Raw genomic sequence first — 22,513 nt, forward strand, 5'->3', positions numbered from 1 at the left:
GAAGATGTACTTGACAGACCACCAATATCCCTGACCTTAACAAAACACTCAAATATCCCGCGTTTGCCTGTCACCTCACAAATATAAGCGACAATCTCACAGCATTACGACTATCTATCTCTCCGTGCGGTCCCGAGACATTGCCAACAGAACTCCGCTAACGGTCTAATTAGGCTTGGTACAAAAAATTCCCGAACCGTCGCTGGACTGTGCCGATCCCCTTGTCAAATCACGATTTAACACATATCCCATACAATTATAGTCAAACATCGATGTGAATCCACCATTTACGCCCAGTCAGCTAGTTTGCTCTTCTGCTTCAATCTAATCTGTTCAAATCTACCTCACGAATCCCATTTCAACTAGCTAGGCACCAGTGTTGAGGTTACAAACAAATCCCCGACAATATTATTGTTAATTCCGTCTCCTCTGGTATAAGGTGGCGCATAGGCGATAGGTATCTTGATGTTGTCCTTGTACGTGAATGTTAGCAACAAACAAACACGGTGGACGATATGTTTCGCTTTCTGAAACGTTCTACGCTTGCAACAAGCCACACAACATACTGTTCATTACGCGGTATTCACGCTTTCAATACCTGGGGGCGGCCGTGTCTAGTAGTATTTAATTCGTGTAGTATAAGAACAGCAGGACGACTTGGAGGAATTTGCTAATTGATCTCCACTCTGCAAAGCGCGCCTTCATAAATGTATTGGACTCGCTCCTTTATCTCTCTATTTATATTTCATAGCACCTCACAGACTCGAGTCGCCCGTGAATATAAACTGCTATAATTAATTTTAGCGGGCATAATGATTCTTACAGAGGAAAGGTGAGACCTCTCATAAACGTAAGTGTGAAATGACCGCGGCGAAAAAAGGATGATACATCAAACCGCAAATTGACCGAAAAGGAAGAAGGCTCGCGTGCGCTGAATATCTGTGTTCATTATGGAGTGTGCCCTGTAGCTAGCTTAAATAGACTTTATTACTTATCTCTGCAGCAAATCTAATTTGTGTAAATTATGAATGGTACTAGCAGAACATTCATTTAATACGGAAGATGGATTGCTATTTTACGATATAGGCCACAGTAGTGCCATACAGTTTCCCAAAACTTGTACTGATTGTAAGATATTTGCGACCAACTCGGACGCGGTGAGTGAAATCATAGATATGAATAAATATGAAGAAAGCAATGCGCGCATTTACGGCGAATTAGATGCTATGGTTATACGAAAAGCTAACTCTTAACACATCACGAGTTTAGCCGTTTACTGACATTACAGACTAGTTTCTAAAAAGCTTCTAGAGGTACAGAACTTCAATATACAATTGAATAGTAAATTCATATTGAAATGAACTCTAATATTTTCGGCTGAGCAGAAACTGACCAGTGACCATGTTTTGAGGTAACAGCACGCTACCAATAACTCAATCAATTTGCATCTCACAAATTGTATTCAGTGAGGCTTGGGGCTGAAAAGATATATTATTTAGTTCTCATTACACACTCCCCCTGGTTATAAATAAAATATATAACGGCCAAGGCACTGTAACGAGTTTTCATCATTCGTAGGAGAGGAGATAAGACAAAAATTAAACCGTTTGTAGCAATATGCGATTGTTGTGAGATGATTTCCGTGACATTACATAGGAAATTCCTTATACAACGTTGTTATTTGATGTGCAGGACAACGGAATGTGACGAAGTATAGGAATAACTAAAAATAGCTCTTTAAACCAGAAAGCCGATGCCGGTTTGCGCGATGATGGTAAAGCTAATGATATGTTACAACAACCAATGATGACGATGTCCCTTTTAAGGGATGTTTTATGCGATAAGCTGCAGCATACGTAGACGCGGAAGAAGAAATGCCATTTGCCTGGTATGCGTCATGAGTGTATATATATTGCAGAAGCATTTAACGACTCCACGCGACAAGTCTCAGGTATACGACATGAGCGCATCCCAAACGAATCGTTGCGCGCTTAATTCTCGCTAACTAGATGTGACGTGAGTTTACCAGTCGTGGCATGCAAATTACACGATTCCCGTGTTATGGAAAGGATCTTTTAAATTGTGTTCTAAATTAAAATTGCCAATTTGCACGTGGACGGCACTCGCCCTTCTAGATCCTGATTAAAGGTTGGACTTCCGAAGTATAACATCAGTCAGTCAATTGCTCGTTAGTAACGAACCCGCATTTATCAGTCAAACCACTAAATATTCAGTTATCAGCAACTTGATTACACCCCGCGCCACAACTGCCAACAGAAATAGATGAAAATTAAAGACTCTTAAGCGGCTTTTGGTAAATGACCATCTCCAAACAAACAACTCAAATATTCGCCTTTAGGGTGGTTGCTTTGATAATGGAAGTAAGATTAGCAGAATTAGTGAAACCAAGCCCTGTTACTATATCAAGACGGTGCACACTTGAATCGTGTACTGATATATGATTATACGATTAGTCTCATTTAGCATTTACAATCGAGACTGAAATAGCGCTCTTGATAGCATATCTCGCAAAATTCCGATCCTTTGGTCGAGTGCTTTCAGCCATCCAATTCGAGAGGTCCGTGTTACAGGGAGTGTAAGAAACCAACTATATATGTGCAATTGTGCATAACTCTGAAGCAAAATGGTGGTAACAATCACGGAGTCCTCATACATCCAAAACATATACGGATCTATTTTTCGTCTTCAAATTTATGCAAAACAACAGTACTTGTAAAATCACCACAATTTATAGAATCATTCACCTCATGCACGTATATGTATGCTATACTATAACAAGAAACGATGCTATACAACGATGTAAACTCATATCATATAACCCACATACCACAAGCGGACATTTTTTAAAGTAAAGTCAAAGCTATTATGCCAAAACCAAATTGGCCTTGCAAAATAAGAAGAAGTCAGACGATACTGTTCCGGAAACTTCTAGCTAAGAGCTTCTTGGAGGCACAGAACTTAAATGTACAATTGAATAATCTATTCATATTGAAATAAACTCGAATATTTTCGGCTGACACTCGTCAGCAACTAGTAGAGAATAGGAAAGAACATTGTATATCAACAAACGTATCACCAATTCACCATATATGACGTCACCGTCAAGAGTAATCGCGGCGAAGAGATTGCTTCTTCTTCTAGACAACATAAAAATAATAATTCAATATCATATCACCTTCGGAAACGAGCGCAAATGTAAACTATATGTAACAACTGATGTGACATCTTTCCGACGCTCTAAATTAATTCGAAACTATCATTTCTACTGCTTAAAGAGATGCTTATCAACAAATATGTTGTTATGCGCGGGACAGCAAAATACACAAATGCAGCTATATATCTGTCAAGTTTCCCACGCGCAAATTCCCGAAACACCACTGCAACGCATACTATTAGGCGAGATATGACTTCTGACGACTATAAACGTCAAAATTGGCCTCGCGCGGCAAAGTTGAAATAAAATTCTGCGAGAGACACTCAAAATTTGTTTCGGTTTTCCATTAGATATCCTGTTTAGTACGTTGTCCGTTCCTGTAGCTCGTGATAGTGGGGTTTCGAAACTCAAACGCTGTATTCGCCACATTCAAATCATACAGAGTCAAGTCATATTTGTGTCTTTTAGCTGAGAAAGTCACTTGTAATCACTGTGGGGATTTCGGTAGCGTAGTGGGATGGTTTGCGCTTTTCGATGAAAATTCGCCTTTCGCGCTTTTCTCGACGCGATCGCTCTGACGGACAGGCACGGCGTGGTTCGTAAATAAACTTCCATCCGAACATCTGGAATCTCCCTCCTCGAAATTCCAATTCTGCGATAGCGATGACGTGACCAAATGAAAATGCTTCTTTCGCCGTTCCTTCGACCTTGAACCGGCGTCCTGAGATTAGTATCAATGATGATAATCGCAATTAATCGCAGCTTATCTGTCATCTTATCGATGACGAAGATGAAAATATTCCGCAACAAAACAACAAGGGGATAGCACCGATCGTATATCTATTTCACGACAACAACGTGACTTGGGATAATATAATCAAAAGAAAGCTTTACATCACTGAAGAGATGAGGAGGAGCAAATGCACTCAGCATTATTGTTTGCGAAAACCCTTATCACTAGTCTAGTCAGTACAATGAATACATGTTTGGATTTGAAGACTTTTGGCGCAAACTTTCGGAGCATGGTATTATGTCAGGTTTTAAAGAATATTGGGTCGGACTTACTATATCGAACGGACATAATCGCTCTCATAGATTTGATATAGGATGCAATATAAGCTACGATCCTTGTCTACGTGACAATACCGGAATCTCCACGCTATAACACACGCGGCGGTATAATAATAGGCATTGCTTTTTGGAATTACAGTATAATTCTTGTTTAGGTTAACGAACGGGTCTGTGAATCTATCAGTATAGCTGTAACAAATATATTTGACACAGTGATATTAATAATGTTATATTTAACGGTAGCTATTTACAACTGAATTCAATATTGGCCGATGAATAATGTGTCTTTAATGTGATACCTTAATAAGGATGTATACGATAGTATGTTTGATTTATTTGTGAGCACTTATTAAGTCTGTTTGATTGAGCAGCCCGTTGAAATTTCAACGACCAAGGTATCAACTACCTTCCGTTGCGAATCAACACCTATAGACATCGCGAATCTGTCCAATGCCGTATGGAAAGCATAAGTTCGTACATAATGCAACCATAAACAATGAGCTACACGAAGTAAACATACGTAATTGATAATCTTTGTTTACGTTATATCGTCACAACGGATTTTCCTACATTACCGATTAAGTACTTTCCAGTGCTGAATTTAGATACTGGTTTAGATCGATATTTAGCTGGGAAGTTACATGGGGTAGTTATACAGCAGTATAGATCCTTAACTGCATCAGTGTGATGCCATAACATGTACTTTCTTACACGCTTAATTGCGAGTGATGACAGGACTGTATGGAATGATGGCAAATGTTGTGAAGTAGAATCAATCGACCATAAGGTAAATAAATATAATTCTTTCAAACAGTTTTCTTCGAATGTTCTTCGCATTCCGAGACAAGACATTAGTATGGAAATAATGTCCACGTCGAATTATTACGATGAATTGTGAATTACAGTTGAAAATATGTTGGAAACTAGAATTTTCGTTGATAAATTAGCTCGTAGTGACATGCTTACAATTTCAGTTCCTGAAAAAGTCATCTCTCACTGCTCGAATCGAATCATTAGGATAAATACTCGATTAAGATTCGAGTACTTGAGTACTCATGAGATGATGAGAATTACTGTGATCTTGGAGCACGATACAGTAATTAGTATGCCGTTGTTATATGACAAACGTATTGTTTCATTTTGGGTTTGAAATGCTGCCGAAAGCCTATTTATGAAAACACACTCGCTTCGTGCACCGATGGTTTAGTAGGCGACATACCCGAGAGTATTTCACACAGCTGAGATCTTTGGGCTGCATTTTCTTCGCGCCATCTCCAAACCTTCTCTCAATATCCTTCAGGTTTCTCTGTCGCATGTAACTTCCTACTTTCGGTTTTCGAAACAATCTCCGTTTCGTGCGACAGACAGTGCGGGGATATATTCTCATCGTAGCTTGCGATGCTGCTCGAGGCAACAATCTTTCGTCCAAGATCCTCCCCTATTCAATCGATCAGTAGGTGTTCATTGAGTACATTGAACGCTCTCTCATTCACGAAATTTCATGCTGGTGACGTCATATTTTGTGATACGATTGTTGATATACAATGTTCTTTCCAATTCTCTACTAGTTGCTGACGATTACCCCCGACGAGTGTCAGCCGAAAATATTCGAGTTCATTTCAATATCAATATACTATTCAATTGTATATTGAAGCTCTGTACCTCCAAGAAGCTCTTCGGATAAGTAGGTGTTCGGTTATCGCGTGGATTAACTATCACGACGGCACATCAACCCTGCCGACCCTAAGGTAGCTGCTCGCAATTCGCAATACATACAGTTTGAAAAGATGTAGACTATGAAACGGAAATGGCATCAAATTAGCCTCTAAAATCCTTAGTGCTTATTTCAGATGCATTTAACGTATATCTCAATGATAGTTGTAAGACGATATATTCTCTATGACTACAATTGCTATAAAACATATTCTTGCCTTGAATTCCCCCACGGAAATATCTTCACGTATATTCTCGTTGATGTCCGATGCAAACGCTGGGTTTTCTTGACCTCTGCAAATTGTAATTATGATTATACTTACACAGTTTTTTCCAAAGTAGATTTGAATAAGAACTACTGAATTCGCAAAAACTTGGAAATTGAATTTTAGTCCGTATCAGAAAGAAATGCAACGAAAATCAAGTTCAGTTTATGTCAAATCAGAGCTCATCCTAACAAGCACGAGAATGGAAAATGTCCGTATACTCCAAACTTGGATCGTGTCTCACTATATACATTATACAGTTGTCCTGTAGCATTTTCAGGAAACCAGATAGACTCGAATTAAAATTCGGAACATAGAAACATTTCACAAATCAAATTAGAAATATATTACCGGCATTTCGTTCTAATTAGACCAATTCAACAACTAGAATTATCTAGTTGTACAAGTATGCATCGATCACTGTGGCTCTCGTGATCATATTACGTTATATAAGGGTCTGGCTCGAAATATCGTCAACGCATTCAAAGGAAAGACGCCGGGGAAATTAGCTGCCAAATTATTTCCCGTTACAATATCAAGGGATCGCATCGCTTTCGACATGACTATATATAGTAGTACACGGACTGGGTTCCGTAACATCTAGTCAGCGGTGTCCTTGAAGCTCACGGTTCAATTAAAGAATGACATCACAAAACGTCGATTTACCCGTCACAATCGTTTTCGTTTTGCCTTTCGAAGTCTTCTGTGTCTGCCTTGATTTGCTTCTGGTACAAAAATCCGCGCTTAATCGTATCCACCAGTCTTTTCGCATTGGATGAATTTGGTTTCCTTTGAGGAGCGCAATTTTATGGAGTTGGTTATATATGCGACCCTATACGACACTTACATTAAATCGGCTTGACAGTCGAAACTTTTATTTGCAGTGATCAAGGTGATTGTGACCACAAATCGCGATTGCCGCACCGTATCCACCACTTCCTCGTAGCTCATCTCTGAAAAATATAACATTCCGCTGGCTGCACGCGCAATTAAATTCTAGGCAATGCATGTATACCAGGGGTTCTTAACCTTTAATAACCCGCGGAACACTTACGCTAATCTACAAGCTTTCGAGGAACCCGCAAAAAATCCACGACAATACACATTAAACTACACATAGGGTTGCATTGGAAACAAAAATCAATTTATAACAAAAATCCTTTTTTTGTTTTTTTCAAGCCACGACGTCACGAATATTCAATTGTCACGTCATCGTGGATTGACATTAACAATTGACAATTGACAATATAGGGTAAATATAGCCCCTTTGACGAAATATCTGTACTATTGCTGTTGAACCGACTATTTTGAGGGTTCCAACCATCCCATATCGATATACGTCAGCTATATCGGGAGGTAATTGTCCGCAGGCTCATACGACACGTATTTTTGGAAAATATTTACACAATTATGCCATAATTTTACAACTTGAAAAAACACAATTTTTAAAGGCCTTTGTTTGAAACATGTTCTAAACAAAGTGTTTTAAAACACTATTTGTTTTAAATGCAGCCCTAACTACACAGTATACATCTACCGTAATACATTGCCGAGATTGCTGGTGCGCAAAATGAACTGTGCAGTGTTCACCGAAAGAGTGGTAAGAAAACAAAGCCATTAGAATATGATTACCAAATAAAACGAGAGAATTATATAGCTGCAAATCTGCCGTTCCCACCAGGACCGTAACTGCCGCAACCCAAACCCCCCAATTGCGGGGGGGGGAGAGCTCGAAGGGGGCCCAAAATTAGTTCGTAAATTAGCATAAATTATAGCGTTTTTTTAGAAATTTATGCAACTTTAAAAAAATAAATGTTGCCAAATATCTGGGTTATTGGGTACACCCCCCCCCAAAGAAAAAATACGCATGATTTATGCAAAAGGGGCATTTCGGCGTCGGTCAATACCGCGCCACGACGCACCGATACATACACAGTTTTGGTCCATGTAACATGCGACTCTAAGAAGTGTGGCAGAACGATCGGCGGCGAGAAAACATTGGCCGAAAAGGACTGCTCTTATGCTGACGGAAAACTTCGATATATGTACATAGGCCTATATGTTTGATTGTCCAATGTCCATAGGCGCCTAAATAGCTGGCACCGAATGTTCCTGTCCTGGCAATCTGATCCCCACAAGACAAATGCCTACCCTCAAGAGAAATTTAATTGACAGTGAAGAAATACCGATTTGAAATCGTGTGCGTATTTTAGTTTAGTACGTTTGAGCGATTTCAATATCTTTTGGTATAGCAGACAGGAGGTCACGAAACAGCATCATGTAATGAATTTATTATACCGCTCGAATATGTATAATTATCACTTACGGGCTCTACAGTTTCCAAGACACCTCATTCATAGCTCTACCGGGAAATTTGATTACGTGAGCAGGGAGGATAGAAAATTTGAAAGCAACATTTGTGCAATTCACGATCATATTGACCGATTCGATCAAGAATTGTAAAAAATTTTCGCGCTACTCGCGTTTAGGGGAAGTAACGCGTCTAGGGTTGCATTTAAAACAAACGGTGTTTTAAAACACATTCTTTAAAATATGTTTTAGACAGTGTTTTAAAAAAAGGTCTTTTAAAACAATTTGTTTTTTTTTAAGTTGTAAAATTATGCTATAATTGTGTAAATACTTTGCAAAAAACATGTTGTATGAGTCTACGGACAATTACCACCCGATATAGCCAACGTATATATCAATATGGGATGGTTGGAACCCTAAAAAAAGTAGATTCAGCAGCAACAGTACAGATATTCCGTCAAAGGAGCTATATTTACCCTATATTTTCAATTGTCAATGTCAATCCCCTATGACATCACTATTAAATATTCGTGACGTCATGGCTTAACTAAATTAATAAAAAAACATGTTTTAAACAAGGGCCTTGCTGAGAAAGGATAAATGTTTGATAGGAAATGTGAAACTACAAACATGATGAACTGACGAAATTTATTCGTGAATATGAAAATTGTTCGCCCTTGTCGCGATCATGACGAATCCAAGAATCTATTCATAACATGACCACTCGCGATTTCGGTGTGTATAGTAAGCCGATATGAATAAATTATTAGTCTGGAGCTCACCGAAAATGGACATGGACACTGGACGGTTTAAAATGGGTATTTGGCGTTTAGTTTGTTCATTATGCCCTGGAATGTGGCCGCGGGCTACATTACTAATCGAAATGCGGCCGTGAATAGCAAAAAGGTTAGCCACCCCTGCCTTAGAGCTAGAGATAGTCCACGGCGCACAAAGCTCCATAGGTCCCAGGCTAAGAACTCTAAGAATATAACTGAAGAGATGGCGAAATACCTGTAGGCAACTAACTACACGTACCGCAGATTTCAGTTCAGTTTACTAAAAACATCATCGTTTCAAAACACCTCGAAATTGCGATGATCTGAAAAGATGGGAAGGAGACGAATCTGCTGTACTATGTCTTTCTATCAAACACCCCTTAGCCCAAAACATGTAAATAAAAGGCATGTAAAAATCTACAATGCACAATAGTACATTATAAAACGAATTAAAAGTTAAGATAACACAAAAAAGACAAGCGAAGAAAATGGCATTCGTGGGCGGATGAAAAATAAATATGTCAGCTTACGGTCCGGTAATCTGGAGTGCAGACTGTGTAGTATTCATTGGACTTGGATCCGATGGATTTGGCTATTTTAAAAGTTTCCGGACTGATTCCGGACTTCACTACGCGGGGGAGCTGGATCAGTGATTGGATTGAAGGATAGATCTATGATCCGAAATAGTGAGGCCGCTCTTGAGCGAATTTCACTACAGATCATGGCCTTGGATTTGGACATGCCTTGCTCGGAATTAGGCAGAGGTCGTCAAAATATTTATCGTTTGTGCCCATGTAGAAGTAGAATCAACGACGTGTACAAGTAGAGATTTCCGGGTAAGTACAAAAGTAAGTGTTCCAGGCCTATAGTTTAGCCTAAAAACTGAAAACTGTAGTCTGAAGCCACAACCACACGAGGAAATAGCGCAAAAAGGTAAATCCTACTTGTTTGTGGTATTCATGGTGTTTGTCGACTACTATGGTCATTTACACCAGGCTCAATGTACCGCTTACTTTAACCAATTTACTTACTATGCCGCAATTATTTACGCCGGTCGCCGAGTTTATTATTTCATGTAACTTGTATATATAGTTTGAAATTTATTATAAGCATATGTCCCAGAGCACGAAAACTCAATCCTTGATAACATATTTTGTCCGTGGTGCACAAGGCCGGAAACGGCGACACGCGCAGGTTGCTCCCCGGATTATGTGTGTATTTACCAATTTTACTGTGGATAAAGAATATAATAATAATAACCAGTCCAATTTTCTTCATTTTTATTCCGTAGCTGCTGACTTGTAGCACGGCCCATGCACTTCTAGGATTTTACAAGACACCGCTTACACGGATGAGATGACAAGGAAGAGCCTAGATAAACCTCCAACACTTAGGTAGGAATTCTGGAGTCGACCTCGGTCGGACTCGAACCCGCAACCCATTATAGTGTTGCAGCTGTGGATTATACCACTACGCTTTCTCGCCACTTGTGCACTTCGAAAATGAGAAGTACATCTTTACCACCTCTGGAATTACGCTCGTAAATACATCCCAAATCCGAATTACGTGAAAGTGTAAAATCCTACAAGATCATGCCCACCGGTGACTGTTCTCCCATCTATTTCGAGCAATCTGTCCCCGACAGAGATCCCCGTCCTGCCAGCGTGCGAGAGCGGCGCCACGTAATCAAAATGGTAGCCGTTTTCGTCTTGAGACAACGTGAAGCCGAACGTATCATTCTCTTTCAGCAACTGCGATCGAGCGGCGCATAAGAAATTAAAGACGTGCTTGAACGGGTAGCCGGCAATTTGGTATTCAATCAGGGAACGTAATAAATTCAATTACACATTCCTACCGTCAGTTCTGTAGGCGAGGAAAAGTCGACGGCGGTATCATTGTGATTATTGAACACGAGAAACCGCACTTTGTTCCCGCTATTACGTACAGCATCAACCACTTCTGCGTGTGTGTAATTTTCGACGCTCTCATCATTGATCTGCAACATTTCGTCACGCGGCGTTGTTAATACCGTTGACCGATAAAGAGCAGTCACCGTTCTGGCAACGAAATCGTGATACTGGCTATTACTCGGTTAAAATTGGATGTTTGTGACTCGGTATGAGTGTTGAGAAACAATATTGTGAAGGCGCGGACCTTGATCAACCGATCCCTCACTTTCAACCCGGCGTTGTCGGCGGGCGAGCCAATGGTCACGTCCTCAATGTAGTGTCCGGTTTGATCGAACCATAGATGAAATCCAAAGTCTCCGTCTATTTTCGTGATTGTTACGAGGTGTGGATCGTGAGATTCTGAGCGAATAAATTTCTTTTGATGCCGTTTAACAAGTATAGTCAAATCACGTAAATCTAAACAACCTTTCTCCTCTTCGTACTGTATTGTGAGGACGATTGTTTGCTTATTTCCATCGTTAATACGGTCGAGCACTTGATCCTGGTCCTCGTCTCTGACATCGGCTCCGGACACCTTATGAAAATTAACGGATTTGATTTTTTAATTGACTGAGTCAGTGAACATTGGAAATCCAATAACGGAGTGATATGCCAACAGATCAAGCGCAAAATATCAGCGAACATCACCTGCAATCGCGAAAGACTTCGGGTTGACGTTATGGGAATTGACTTGTTTTGGATGGTGGTACCAGTACAGACAAAGCTACTGGCAGAGTTGGTCAGTAATAAGGTACAGTTCTACTTTTTCGGAGAAGAGAGTCTTGGAGGTACAGGACTTTAGTACACAATTGAATATTTTATTCAATTGTTCGGTGAACTCAAGTAAGTTTTGTGTTCTTTCACTTTACTCGCTCAAGTGGTTGTGCTTTTGAATTCTACTTCCAATTCTACTTATCAGTCTTTCAGGAAAAACTATTTACTTTCAACACTTTGTAGTAGTTTCGAGATATGTTTGTATTATTTAAATTGATTTAGATTGTCACACCAACTGGGAAAATATCCCCTTGCATTACGCCATCAGGTGAATAGAATTTCACAAAATACGCCTATTTCTAGTGCCATTATTCATTAGTCATATTGCGTCACTGCAATTTGAGAGAAGTCGTCTCCGATTAATACCTAATAGTACGCGTCTCCGCGACCAAATTTATTTTTAGAACTCCTTCCAGACCTTTCATTTTCGACTTCCACTTGAAGTCGTTTTGACATGTCTTTGATATTGCTGCTTTTACTTGCAATTGAGTGGAAATTCACGTCGTTACTTATTATTTCTGCTTCTATATCAGTAGTAACGCTGACAGCAATTTGACCACCCATGAGGATAGTCGATGACACAGGTATTGGAAACCTATAAAGTGGTTTACTCTGGTTGGTGGTCCACGGATGTTATAAGCGCCCAAAATTGTGCTGATCGTGCTTGCGCGTAAACCAGTGATGCAGCCGCGCTGACAGAAATTCCGCAACATTACAAAAGTATAGTTTCCAACAACAAAGACAAGATTAGGCCGCGATAAACATTCATTCGCGTTGTAGTCTCTGACTGGTTTCGTTTGTTAGCTCCGACTTTGTGCCAAACACATGAATAATAGGAATGCCGCTATGATTATTGCGCCAACAAACAATTGTGACAAGAAGAATCGAAGAATGGATCTAATCGGACATAGCTTTAGAGTTAAACTTTGTTAAGTTTCGATACGCTTGCAACAAGACTCGTGGCAAGTTCAAATCAGATCCGAAGATACGTATTTGAATCCCCTGTAATATAGATTATACGTGGGAGTGCATAGGGGGACTCCGATTTCTCTATAATCTCGTGCCTATGTGATACGGTACTGCTGAAATTTGTCCTCAATAAATACAATTGCTGGTGTAGCGTAGTCTATGTGTTATCATTCTACCTGCCTATACCAAGCGTTGACCAGATGCCTAGGACACTTAAGATATATCATAGGTCCCAGTTCACCCTATACTATTACACAATAGAAGCGCAACAGCGTGCTGGGGGATGGGGCTTTGATACAATCATCAAATGTGATATGTCAATTGAAGTACGCAATAGCGCAGACCTTCATGTCACAATCTTATGTAATGACACAAGGTGACCAGCACGCAAGCAAGTCATAGCAACAAAGATCGGGGTGAAAAGGCATGGCATCAACCAAATACATTTCCGATTTTGCCCGACCAATATGAAATTTGCTATTCATCCTACCGCAACAATTTTGTCGCCATCTCGCAAACCAGCCTCATAAGCCGGCCCTCCTACTTCGACCCAATGCACGATGTGCGATCCAATGTTGCCGCTGTCGCTCGTGAACGCATTGGAAAACGCCAGGTTAAAGCCGAACACACCGCGCCTGCGGCTTAATTCCAAGTCTTGAGTTACGATTCGGGTTTTCTGCGGTCTGCGCTTTTCCGAATCTGAAAACAATGTTTTGTTTTCACACTCTCCCTGTCAAAGCTCGACCAGCATGCGGGTATATTAACTAACATTGAGGCAAGAGAATTCCAGAATTTGTCTTACATGGAGATGGACATATATCATATGATATAGGCCTATAATGTTATGTATTGTATAATGATACACCCAGTGGTCGTCTTGAACGACGTATTGCTACTTTCTCCAAGTATATTCAAGTCATTTTTGCCTATTTGCACTACTTACTGAAGTGCTTATGTGTTTACAGTACTTCTACTCACATTTACGGCAAAATTCTTATACCAACTGCTCGAAACTACCACTGCATCACGGTAACTTAATACATTTTCGGTGATTACATCTCTATATGCAGGGCCATTGGTTATCTTGCGCAAGTAACGATGATGCATCCTGCAATTTCGAAAGAGGTCTTCTCCGATTAACTGTTAAACGCGTGCGACCCCTTGACCAAATCTACTGTTTGAAGGCACTTAACTGAAAATATTTATATCTTCATTTCCTACATCTACTTTTAGTATGGACATGTCTTTGAAATTGTTACGATATTTCTTTTTCTAATTGGGTAGCAACGCTGATTACTCGGAGCAACTTTGGATCCACGCGATGGTCGTAATACCATATCTCTTAAGCTTGCCCAGTTTTAAATTGAGTAATTGAGGAGACGATATATTTTCCAAATCACCTTTTACGGTTGTTGTAATACCAGAGAAGTTTGTCTCGGCCCTCAAAACACTGATTGGAATCTGATGCTTCTTGTACAAAGTAAACGTCTTCTGATCCACAGCTAATAGAGTCACTACGTTCAGGCTCGCTTTCACTCTGTAAAACACGTCTTCGTGGTTCTCCTCTTCCACGTTAACTCCGTTCACGTCGATAATACGATCGCCAGGCCGCATACCTGTAAAGCGTAACGTTTGACGGCGTGAGTGTAAGGAGGATGAGATTTTGTAATTGAGATTATGACGACATCCAATAGAGAACGTAAAGATCTATATCATTATACGAATGGGCTCGACGGCTCCGACCTTAGACGCACCATGGAGTAGCCTATGTTAATCTCCAAGCTAATTTATAGTTAAGCTCCACATCTGAATCAGAGATTGTCAGTAACGAAGTACTTCTACCTTTTCGGAGTACTCAAGTAGGTTTTGCTTATATACTTACACTACTGGCTAAAATGGTTATGGTTATAGACCGGAATTACACTTCTACTTGGACTAATTCTACAGTTTTAAGGCAAAACTGTATACTTTTTACAATTTCGGTAACGAAATGGGGAAAGTAGTTTCGGAATATAACAGATAAATAGATAGTATTTGTCTCACCAAAATAAATAAAGAGAGCATATACATGACAAAATTTCAGCGCAGACTATATGAGACGCCGACGGGCCTTCAGAGCAGTGTTGGGATGACTCGAGTCATGACTTGACTCGAGTCACCTTTTTCGTATGACTTGACTTGACTCGAGTCACTTTGCTAAAATGACTTGACTTGACTTGACTCGGCGTATCAGAAATGTGGATTGACTCGTGACTCGGAGCAAAATTCACGAGTCAATTTCAAGTCATCAAGTCATCGGTGTTGATAAAAATCGCTGCATCTTGCATATCATCGGATTGTTCGCAAAACGCTGGTGTAACCCGTGAGAGCGACCTATCCTTCAATGATCGTGAGTTTTACTGAGCCTCCATTGTTCTCTCGCAAATAAATTGACCGCAAACGAAGTGAACGAAGCTTACAGCCTACGTTGTCGTAAACGAGTACAGTAAAGTAATTTAATAGCAAAATGTCTATTTCTGTTGTCTTACCTCAACCAAACCTCTTGTTTTATTGAAATTGAATTCGAATATAGTTTATATAGTCCTCAGCCATTGGCGCCGGCTCGAATTGTATCATATCAATTTGTAAATGGGTGATGTATAGCATCTTATCAATTCCTTTCTCTATTCTCTATTTCGGCTGGTAACTGTAAACGGGGCTATGCAATTAGCAGTTTTACGTATATGTGAGCAATACAATGCCTTCTTGCGTGCATATTTAACTCTACATTCGTTCATCTGTTCAAAATCAATGACCATGCAATCCGTATTTCAGACAGCTCGCAAAATGTAATGACGTAATCATGCCTCATACTTCGAAAAGGCAACTTGACTTGAATTGTGACTTGACTCGTGACTTGACTTGACTTGACTCGACTTGACTCGAGTCACCTCCAGAAATCGAGTGACTTGACTTGACTCGAGTCACCTTCGAAAATCTATTGACTTTACTTGACTCGAGTCAAAATGTGCAATGACTCGAAATGACTCGTGACTCGAAGGTAGTGACTTGATCCCAACACTGCTTCAGAGTCAGTCGCCACCCATCAGAGTATTTGGTACAAAGTATATAACAGCGATGGGCAGACGTGCATCATGCGCGAGCCGCATATCGAAAATCTTATCTTCAAAAGAGCCGCAGCACAAAAATCCAAAATTACGAATTTATGACGTAACGATGAAATGTAGGCTATCGAATGAAGTTTATTATCGTGGGGTGATACGATGCGTCTCCACCTGGGCAGCAAGGTGTTTGAAATCAGGCTGATATGACGTTTAAGCAGTGCGGATCAGTTCCTTCGAGTGCTAATGAGAATTTGAGGAAGATTTCAGTTCGGTAATCTAGACCTAAACAACATTTACTTGGCCAAACTCTGCGGCGATTGCTGGCCTTCACTATTCAAATGGAAGAGCCGTATTAATTATCAAGTTCATTGTTGAACACAATGAGTTATCATTGATTGATGACCAGCAGGCACTCATTGTTACGGGTGATACGTTAATGTGAACTCGATTCCAGAGTTCAATTGCAAACTTCCAACCCTGTCTGTAGTGCCACCTTCCTCTAAATTAGGCCTGGGCAAAGTGCAGCCCGCGGAAGGTTGCTTGAAATTCATAACATTAAACCTGCTTTTTGAATGCTGATGCGTGGACTAAAACCATAGGCTGTATCAACTAAACAGGAAATTCGTTTACTTTGAAGCCTGTTCATTAACATGACAATGTTACGCTGCCTACGTACCCCGCATGCCTAATCAGATTCAAAGTAAAGGCAATCTGGCAATGTGGCAAAGTATGAGTAACAATTGAATTCACAAGAAATCACTATTTCCATATAGTATAGGTCATAACTTCTTTGTTGCCATTGTCACAGTACGCATTATACGGGTACGTGTTTCAAATTGTTACGCGAGGAGTTTCCAAATCCTGAATCGAAAAACAAGTCAATCAGTGCTCGCGATTACTATATGACTCATCATGTTTATCATCTTTAAAGATGGACGGACATGTCAAAAAGAGAAAGTCGAAAGGTGAAATTCAAAGATGGTTTGGAGCACTAAATATTTGTATGCTGGAGTTAGGGGTAAACCCGTCCTTTCAGTTTTTGCCGAGCACGAAACACTCGGCGAATTCAAGAAAAACTGCTAACTTCGCTCAACATCAAGGGTATTTGAGCTGCACACTGCTCGGAATGCAGCAACCAAGACAAGCTTTGTGCTATCCCGTATACATTTTCAGTGCAGTGGTTTTCGAACTGGGGGCGTGAATGCATCTGAAGAGAGGCGCGAAGCTGAAGTTAAATGAAAATGCGATTTAACCCAAGCGTATACTTTATTGCTCTGTGTATTGTCCGACTTTTATATTACGGAATTATCTCATCAACAACCATAACCTTCCATGCCATCGAACTATCCGTCGGGATTGCTAACATGCTGGTTGCTCTTTCTAATATGTTGTGATCTCATGATGGGGGTGGGGGCGTGAAATTTTTCACTATCATTAAGGAGAGCGTGTCTAGAACAGTTTGAGAAGCAATTTTAGTTTCCTAATAGACGAACGTGGGTTGGGGTTGAAATAGAGTTAAAAATGTATCATGATTAACATTGTTTAGAATCATGACGGCAAATACATATTTTTTAATTAACCGCCACTATCTTATTACCTAATATCAACACATTCACTTAGCAGCATTTAATAACTATGTAATTTTAGAAATAAAATTAAAATACGCTGGAGAATATAGCTGAAAATTTTCACTCGGAACGCCACCGAATTTTCTACTGCTCAATTGGCCCGCGTAGGAAAATAATTGCCCACACCCGCTCTAAATATACAAATTTTCCATAAACCACAAGGAAAGAAACAACACAAAAACAACACGCATATTGTTAATACGCGATAAAGCGCATCAGTATATAATATGGTTAAACCTCTTTAGCGAAAAGGCGAAACGTATGTGTATTGTGCAATCATTCAATACCCGCATGCGGCTCGCGAGCCGCAGTTTGACCACTCCTGGAGACCTATTTAAACCATACACATACACTTACACTTACACATACACATAGACCAATTCCAGGTGTATAGAATGGTAACCCAGACATACCTGCGAGATCCGCCGGGCTTCCGTCGGTCACGTCTTCCACATAATGCCCGTATTCGTCGTGCCATAAATAAAATCCGTACCCGCCCTCATCTTTTGCTATCCGGTATAAGAAAGGACGGTGTTTCACGGACACGTCATCCGACAGTTCATCCACGACCGTGAGGGTGAAGTTTTTGCCGCCACGTTCAACTCTCTCGAGTACCTGACATAATCATTGCGTGGTTATTGCTATACGCGTTTGCTAGAATGAAATTGTATAAAATAAATTCCCAAATGGTAGACTTTCTTTTATTATTATTTTTTTTAATTCGGTGACATGTTATTGGTGGTGATTGCTCAAGACATTTGGTGTCTAGGCTCTGATTACGGAAATTGGCTTACTTCTTTCCGTGGATTGTGTTCGTCAATCAGTTGCATAGGTCTGTGATTGGAAGTGCATGTCTTATTTCGTTGTAATTGATTGTATCCGAATTTTAATTAATAAAAATCAAGCAATCAAGCAGTATTGTCTATGATCGCAAGGTCACTACAGGACCGGAAACACGATGCTATACAATGTTCTTTCCAATTCTCTACTAGTTGCTGACGATTACCCCTGACGAGTGTCAGCCGAAAATATACGTGCTCATTTCAATATGAATATACTATTGAATTGCATATTGAAGTTTTGTACCCCCAAGAAGCTCTTCAAATATTACAGAAGTGTGCTGAGACAGCGGGTCACACGTAGACTTAGAACACATACTTAGAAGCTGCAAGCCCCGCTTAGAATTGCTAATGGTAATGGTAGACTTGGAGATTATAGTTTTTTTAAATTTTTCCATGCCCCCCCCCCGCCTTAACAAGGCTCTTGGCCCACAGGTAGGGAACCTCTGGTCTACAGTGTACAGTATATTTGAATTTTTCAAGAATGTTATGCTGGTGCTGGTGTGCAATTATATTTACCTCATCTAAAGAGTTTCTTGGAGGTACAGAACTTCAATATACAATTGAATAGTATATTCATATTGATCCGAATATTCATTTCAATATGAATGTACTATTATTTAATTTACCTCATCGTAGCTCATTCCGTTCACTTTAAAACCGTTAATGGCGATGATACGGTCGCCCTCTTGCAAGCCAGCCCTTTCTCCGGGCCCGTTGCTTCTCAAACTGAACATGATTTTGGGTTTTGACTTCTTGTACTATAAGGGAATGTGTTAAGAAGATTGCATTTTAACTCACTTCTTCACTATTATTCCATTTCGGTCTCTGTCAAGATGCAATGAAAATCCCGCTTTTTCGTATTTTGATATTAGGATAACTATATTTCTGCAGCTTTGTCTTTCTGGTATCACTGAGCTGCTGTCACCTGTTACAAAATGGTGTTGCGATCAACATTGATGGCCTTAGAGATTTTTAATGCATTTGTGATTTAATTCGTTTATTAGATGAAGCAATGTGTCAAGACCACTGTTCGTGAAAACGAACATTAGCATTCGTATTAGGATAATAGTGACCGACGCTGTTCTACCACGAGTTATACGAAATTACATATGCTCGATTATGTTGATTACAGTACGGGTAAACATAGGGAAGTTGCGTCTCTAAGGAGTTTCCTCATGTTCAAGTTAGTAAAACATGTTTGCCAACCTCCCGTAGTTTGTTATCATAAAGACTCAACTCTATATTTATAAGTATACGGAGCGTAATCTTCTCAGTTGGTATCATACGGATAATTTCCGCGGTACAATACCAATCCAATAGGTTATAATATCATTTGCACTAAATCAAAACGCAGCATTTAGATCAAATTACGGGTGTCTTTACCAAATATCGCTGCGGAAGATTTCGATATCTGTGATTGACGACTCCTTAGGGAATCCCGCTTACTGACAAACATCAAATCCGAAGACAGAGAGATTTTATCGCCATCATCTTGTAGGAATATTGGCTCGTCGGATAATGATATAGTATCGTAATCTGCGTCATTCATTCCCTGAAAACACCAAAATTCATCGACTTTATGATGGATTTAATCTTCAAATGCTGATATCACATACTTCGGCTTTAAAAGCGGCCAGTTTCTTGTAATGTTTGTTTGCTTTCGAATCGATCACCAGCAGGACGATTTGCGCCTGGCAGGCTCGCAATTGGTTCAAAACCTTTTGATACGGATGGCGCTCCACGTTCTGTCCGTTGATGTGAATGATCCTGTCTCCTACCTTAAATTTTAATGTAGAATCTTGCAAATACAATTTATCGAGAGTGTTGTTGGTAGATGGGGTCAAAGTATTCAGCGTTGCTAGTCGAGTATAAGAAGTAAAAGTGACGACGTTAATTTCTACCCCATCTAAATTACAAGTATCGATTTTCAAGACATGTCAAAACTACTTGAAGTAGAAGTAAAAAAGGAAAGTCAGAAAAGCACTCAAGTAAGTATTTTCAAAACGTATATTTGGTCCCGGAATCGCATACTTTAGGAAGCTATTCGGAGCGGCTACCCTCGAAATAGCAAGATGTGTCTTACCAAATACCAAATGACTAACGACTGTGCAAATAGGTGGCAATATTCAAATATACATTTTGTTATCGTGACACAGGGGATAAATCCTACGGTTTATATAATAATTTGCGTTTTGGGTATTTACCAACTAACCAAAACTCTGTCAACAAAAGTTCGTGTACCACATAAAAATAGTACGTTGAACGCTCTCTCTTTCGATATTTCATGCTGGTGACGTCATATTTTGTGATACGATTTTTGATATACAATGTTCTTTCCAATTCTCTACTAGTTGCTGACGATTACCCCTGACGAGTGTCAGCCGAAAATATCCGGGTTCATTTCAATATGAATATACTATTCAATTGGATATTGAAGTTCCGTACCTTCAAGAATCTCTACAAACATGCCCATAAACTACGTTCTACTTTTCAAAATCCAAAGTATGAAAAGTAGTTTTGCTTAAAGCACTGGACAAGTAGAAATGGAAGCAGTGTAAAACAGTGGTTCTCAACCGTCGGTCCGCGGACCGGTGCCGGTCCTTAACAAGTTTCCTGTCGGTCTGCGAAATATGTAGAAATTTATATCTCAATTCCAAAATGCAAGAAGTAAGACGCTTTTCCATTAATTGGATTAGAGGAATAAAACATCAATTTTTAAGTTGATTTATAAGTTCGGAACGTATTTCTTCTGAATGGTGTCGTGATATAGAGAGTCAATGGTCTACTTTTTGCTTACGCCACAATGGTGGAAGTGTTGTATACGAGAGTATTTAAAAGTCGCCTACAACTCGTTTCGGGTAAGTAATATGGGTGAACGATACGGAGAATTTTAAACAAACTTCGTTAAATTTCCACCCAGCATAACAGATGCTATAGGAAACGAAAAAAGGAAGATTCACAATCAAGCTAGAGCTCTCAGGATAATTATTATTTTTGAAGGTTCACGGGTCCGGTACATTTGTTTTGAAGTTTACCGGCCCGCGAGGTCCAAAAGGATGAGAGCCCCTGGTCTGAGTGGGTAGTACGAGTAGGCGACTAGGGTACTCTGACAAAGTGCTAGTATACCTTGTTGTAGACCAGTGACCACCTTCGGTGGCTAAAAGTATAATGTGCTCTTACCTTTAAACCTGCCATCTCCGCTGGGCCACCCTCTTCGACTTCCTCGATGTAATGCCCTTCTTTCGTCTTGTCGTAGCAAACGCAAAATCCGAGAGTGGCTGTTTCTTTGAATATTCTACACAGCCTTGGTTTATTTCTGCAAAACATATTCAACCACAGTTGCGGTCGGCGAGATAGCGTAGTGGTATAATCAACAGCTGCATCACCAATGGATTGCGGGTTCGAGTCCGACCGTGGTCGACTCCAGAATTCCTACCTAAGTGTTGGAGGTTTATCTAGGCTCATTCCCGCCATCTCAGCCGTGTAAGCGGTGTCTTATAGAAGCCTAGAAGTGAGCCGTGCTACAAGTTGGCAGTAACGTAATGAAAATGAAGAATATCGGACTGGTGTAAATGACCATAGCAGTCGACAAACACCATGAATAACACAAACAAACACACAGAGGTGCGGTCGTATAGTTAGCCATCGTTTATAATCAAGTAGAAGAAGGTGGTAAATGTATACCTAATTACAAGTAGAGTAAGTGCTTTCCAAGACATGTAAAACAAGTTCAAGTGGAAATACAGACAATGAAGTGCCTACTCAAGGAAGTAATTTCAAAAGTAGGTTTGGTCGAGCGGGCTCGTATACCGCTTGTAGTTAATTGGAGGTGGCTACCATAGGTGCAAATATCCTAATATAAACAGTAGGGCTGTTCAAAAAAACTTTTTTTTTCTGAATTTTGCTAGTTACGTGATTAAATCGTTAGGTTGCCCT

General features: G+C 40.0%; 1 protein-coding gene across 3 annotated transcripts in view; it reads right to left on the bottom strand.

Moving 5' to 3' along the window:
* Nucleotides 1-2,675: 2,675 nt before the first annotated feature.
* LOC145446376 (multiple PDZ domain protein-like) overlaps nt 2,676-22,513 on the bottom strand; it is a 32,457-nt gene continuing 12,619 nt past the window's right edge. For all 3 annotated transcript variants that reach the window (XM_080324650.1, XM_080324649.1, XM_080324651.1), the window contains 17 exons: nt 21,758-21,893; nt 20,194-20,355; nt 19,961-20,129; nt 19,376-19,502; nt 19,204-19,303; nt 18,149-18,350; nt 14,404-14,619; nt 13,494-13,702; nt 11,687-11,795; nt 11,466-11,620; nt 11,167-11,307; nt 10,912-11,062; nt 7,073-7,178; nt 6,892-7,014; nt 6,178-6,253; nt 5,466-5,684; nt 2,676-3,896 (listed from right to left, as the gene is read on the bottom strand). In XM_080324650.1, the coding sequence (XP_080180776.1) occupies nt 3,663-3,896; nt 5,466-5,684; nt 6,178-6,253; nt 6,892-7,014; nt 7,073-7,178; nt 10,912-11,062; nt 11,167-11,307; nt 11,466-11,620; nt 11,687-11,795; nt 13,494-13,702; nt 14,404-14,619; nt 18,149-18,350; nt 19,204-19,303; nt 19,376-19,502; nt 19,961-20,129; nt 20,194-20,355; nt 21,758-21,893 (2,635 nt within the window). In that variant the 3' untranslated portion in view covers nt 2,676-3,662. The remainder of the gene's footprint in view (nt 3,897-5,465; nt 5,685-6,177; nt 6,254-6,891; nt 7,015-7,072; nt 7,179-10,911; nt 11,063-11,166; nt 11,308-11,465; nt 11,621-11,686; nt 11,796-13,493; nt 13,703-14,403; nt 14,620-18,148; nt 18,351-19,203; nt 19,304-19,375; nt 19,503-19,960; nt 20,130-20,193; nt 20,356-21,757; nt 21,894-22,513) is intronic.

This window comes from Botryllus schlosseri, chromosome 9 (assembly GCF_051294905.1).
Source record: "Botryllus schlosseri isolate E-star chromosome 9, Bs_hap1, whole genome shotgun sequence".
In the NCBI taxonomy this organism is placed as follows: Eukaryota; Metazoa; Chordata; class Ascidiacea; order Stolidobranchia; family Styelidae; genus Botryllus; species Botryllus schlosseri.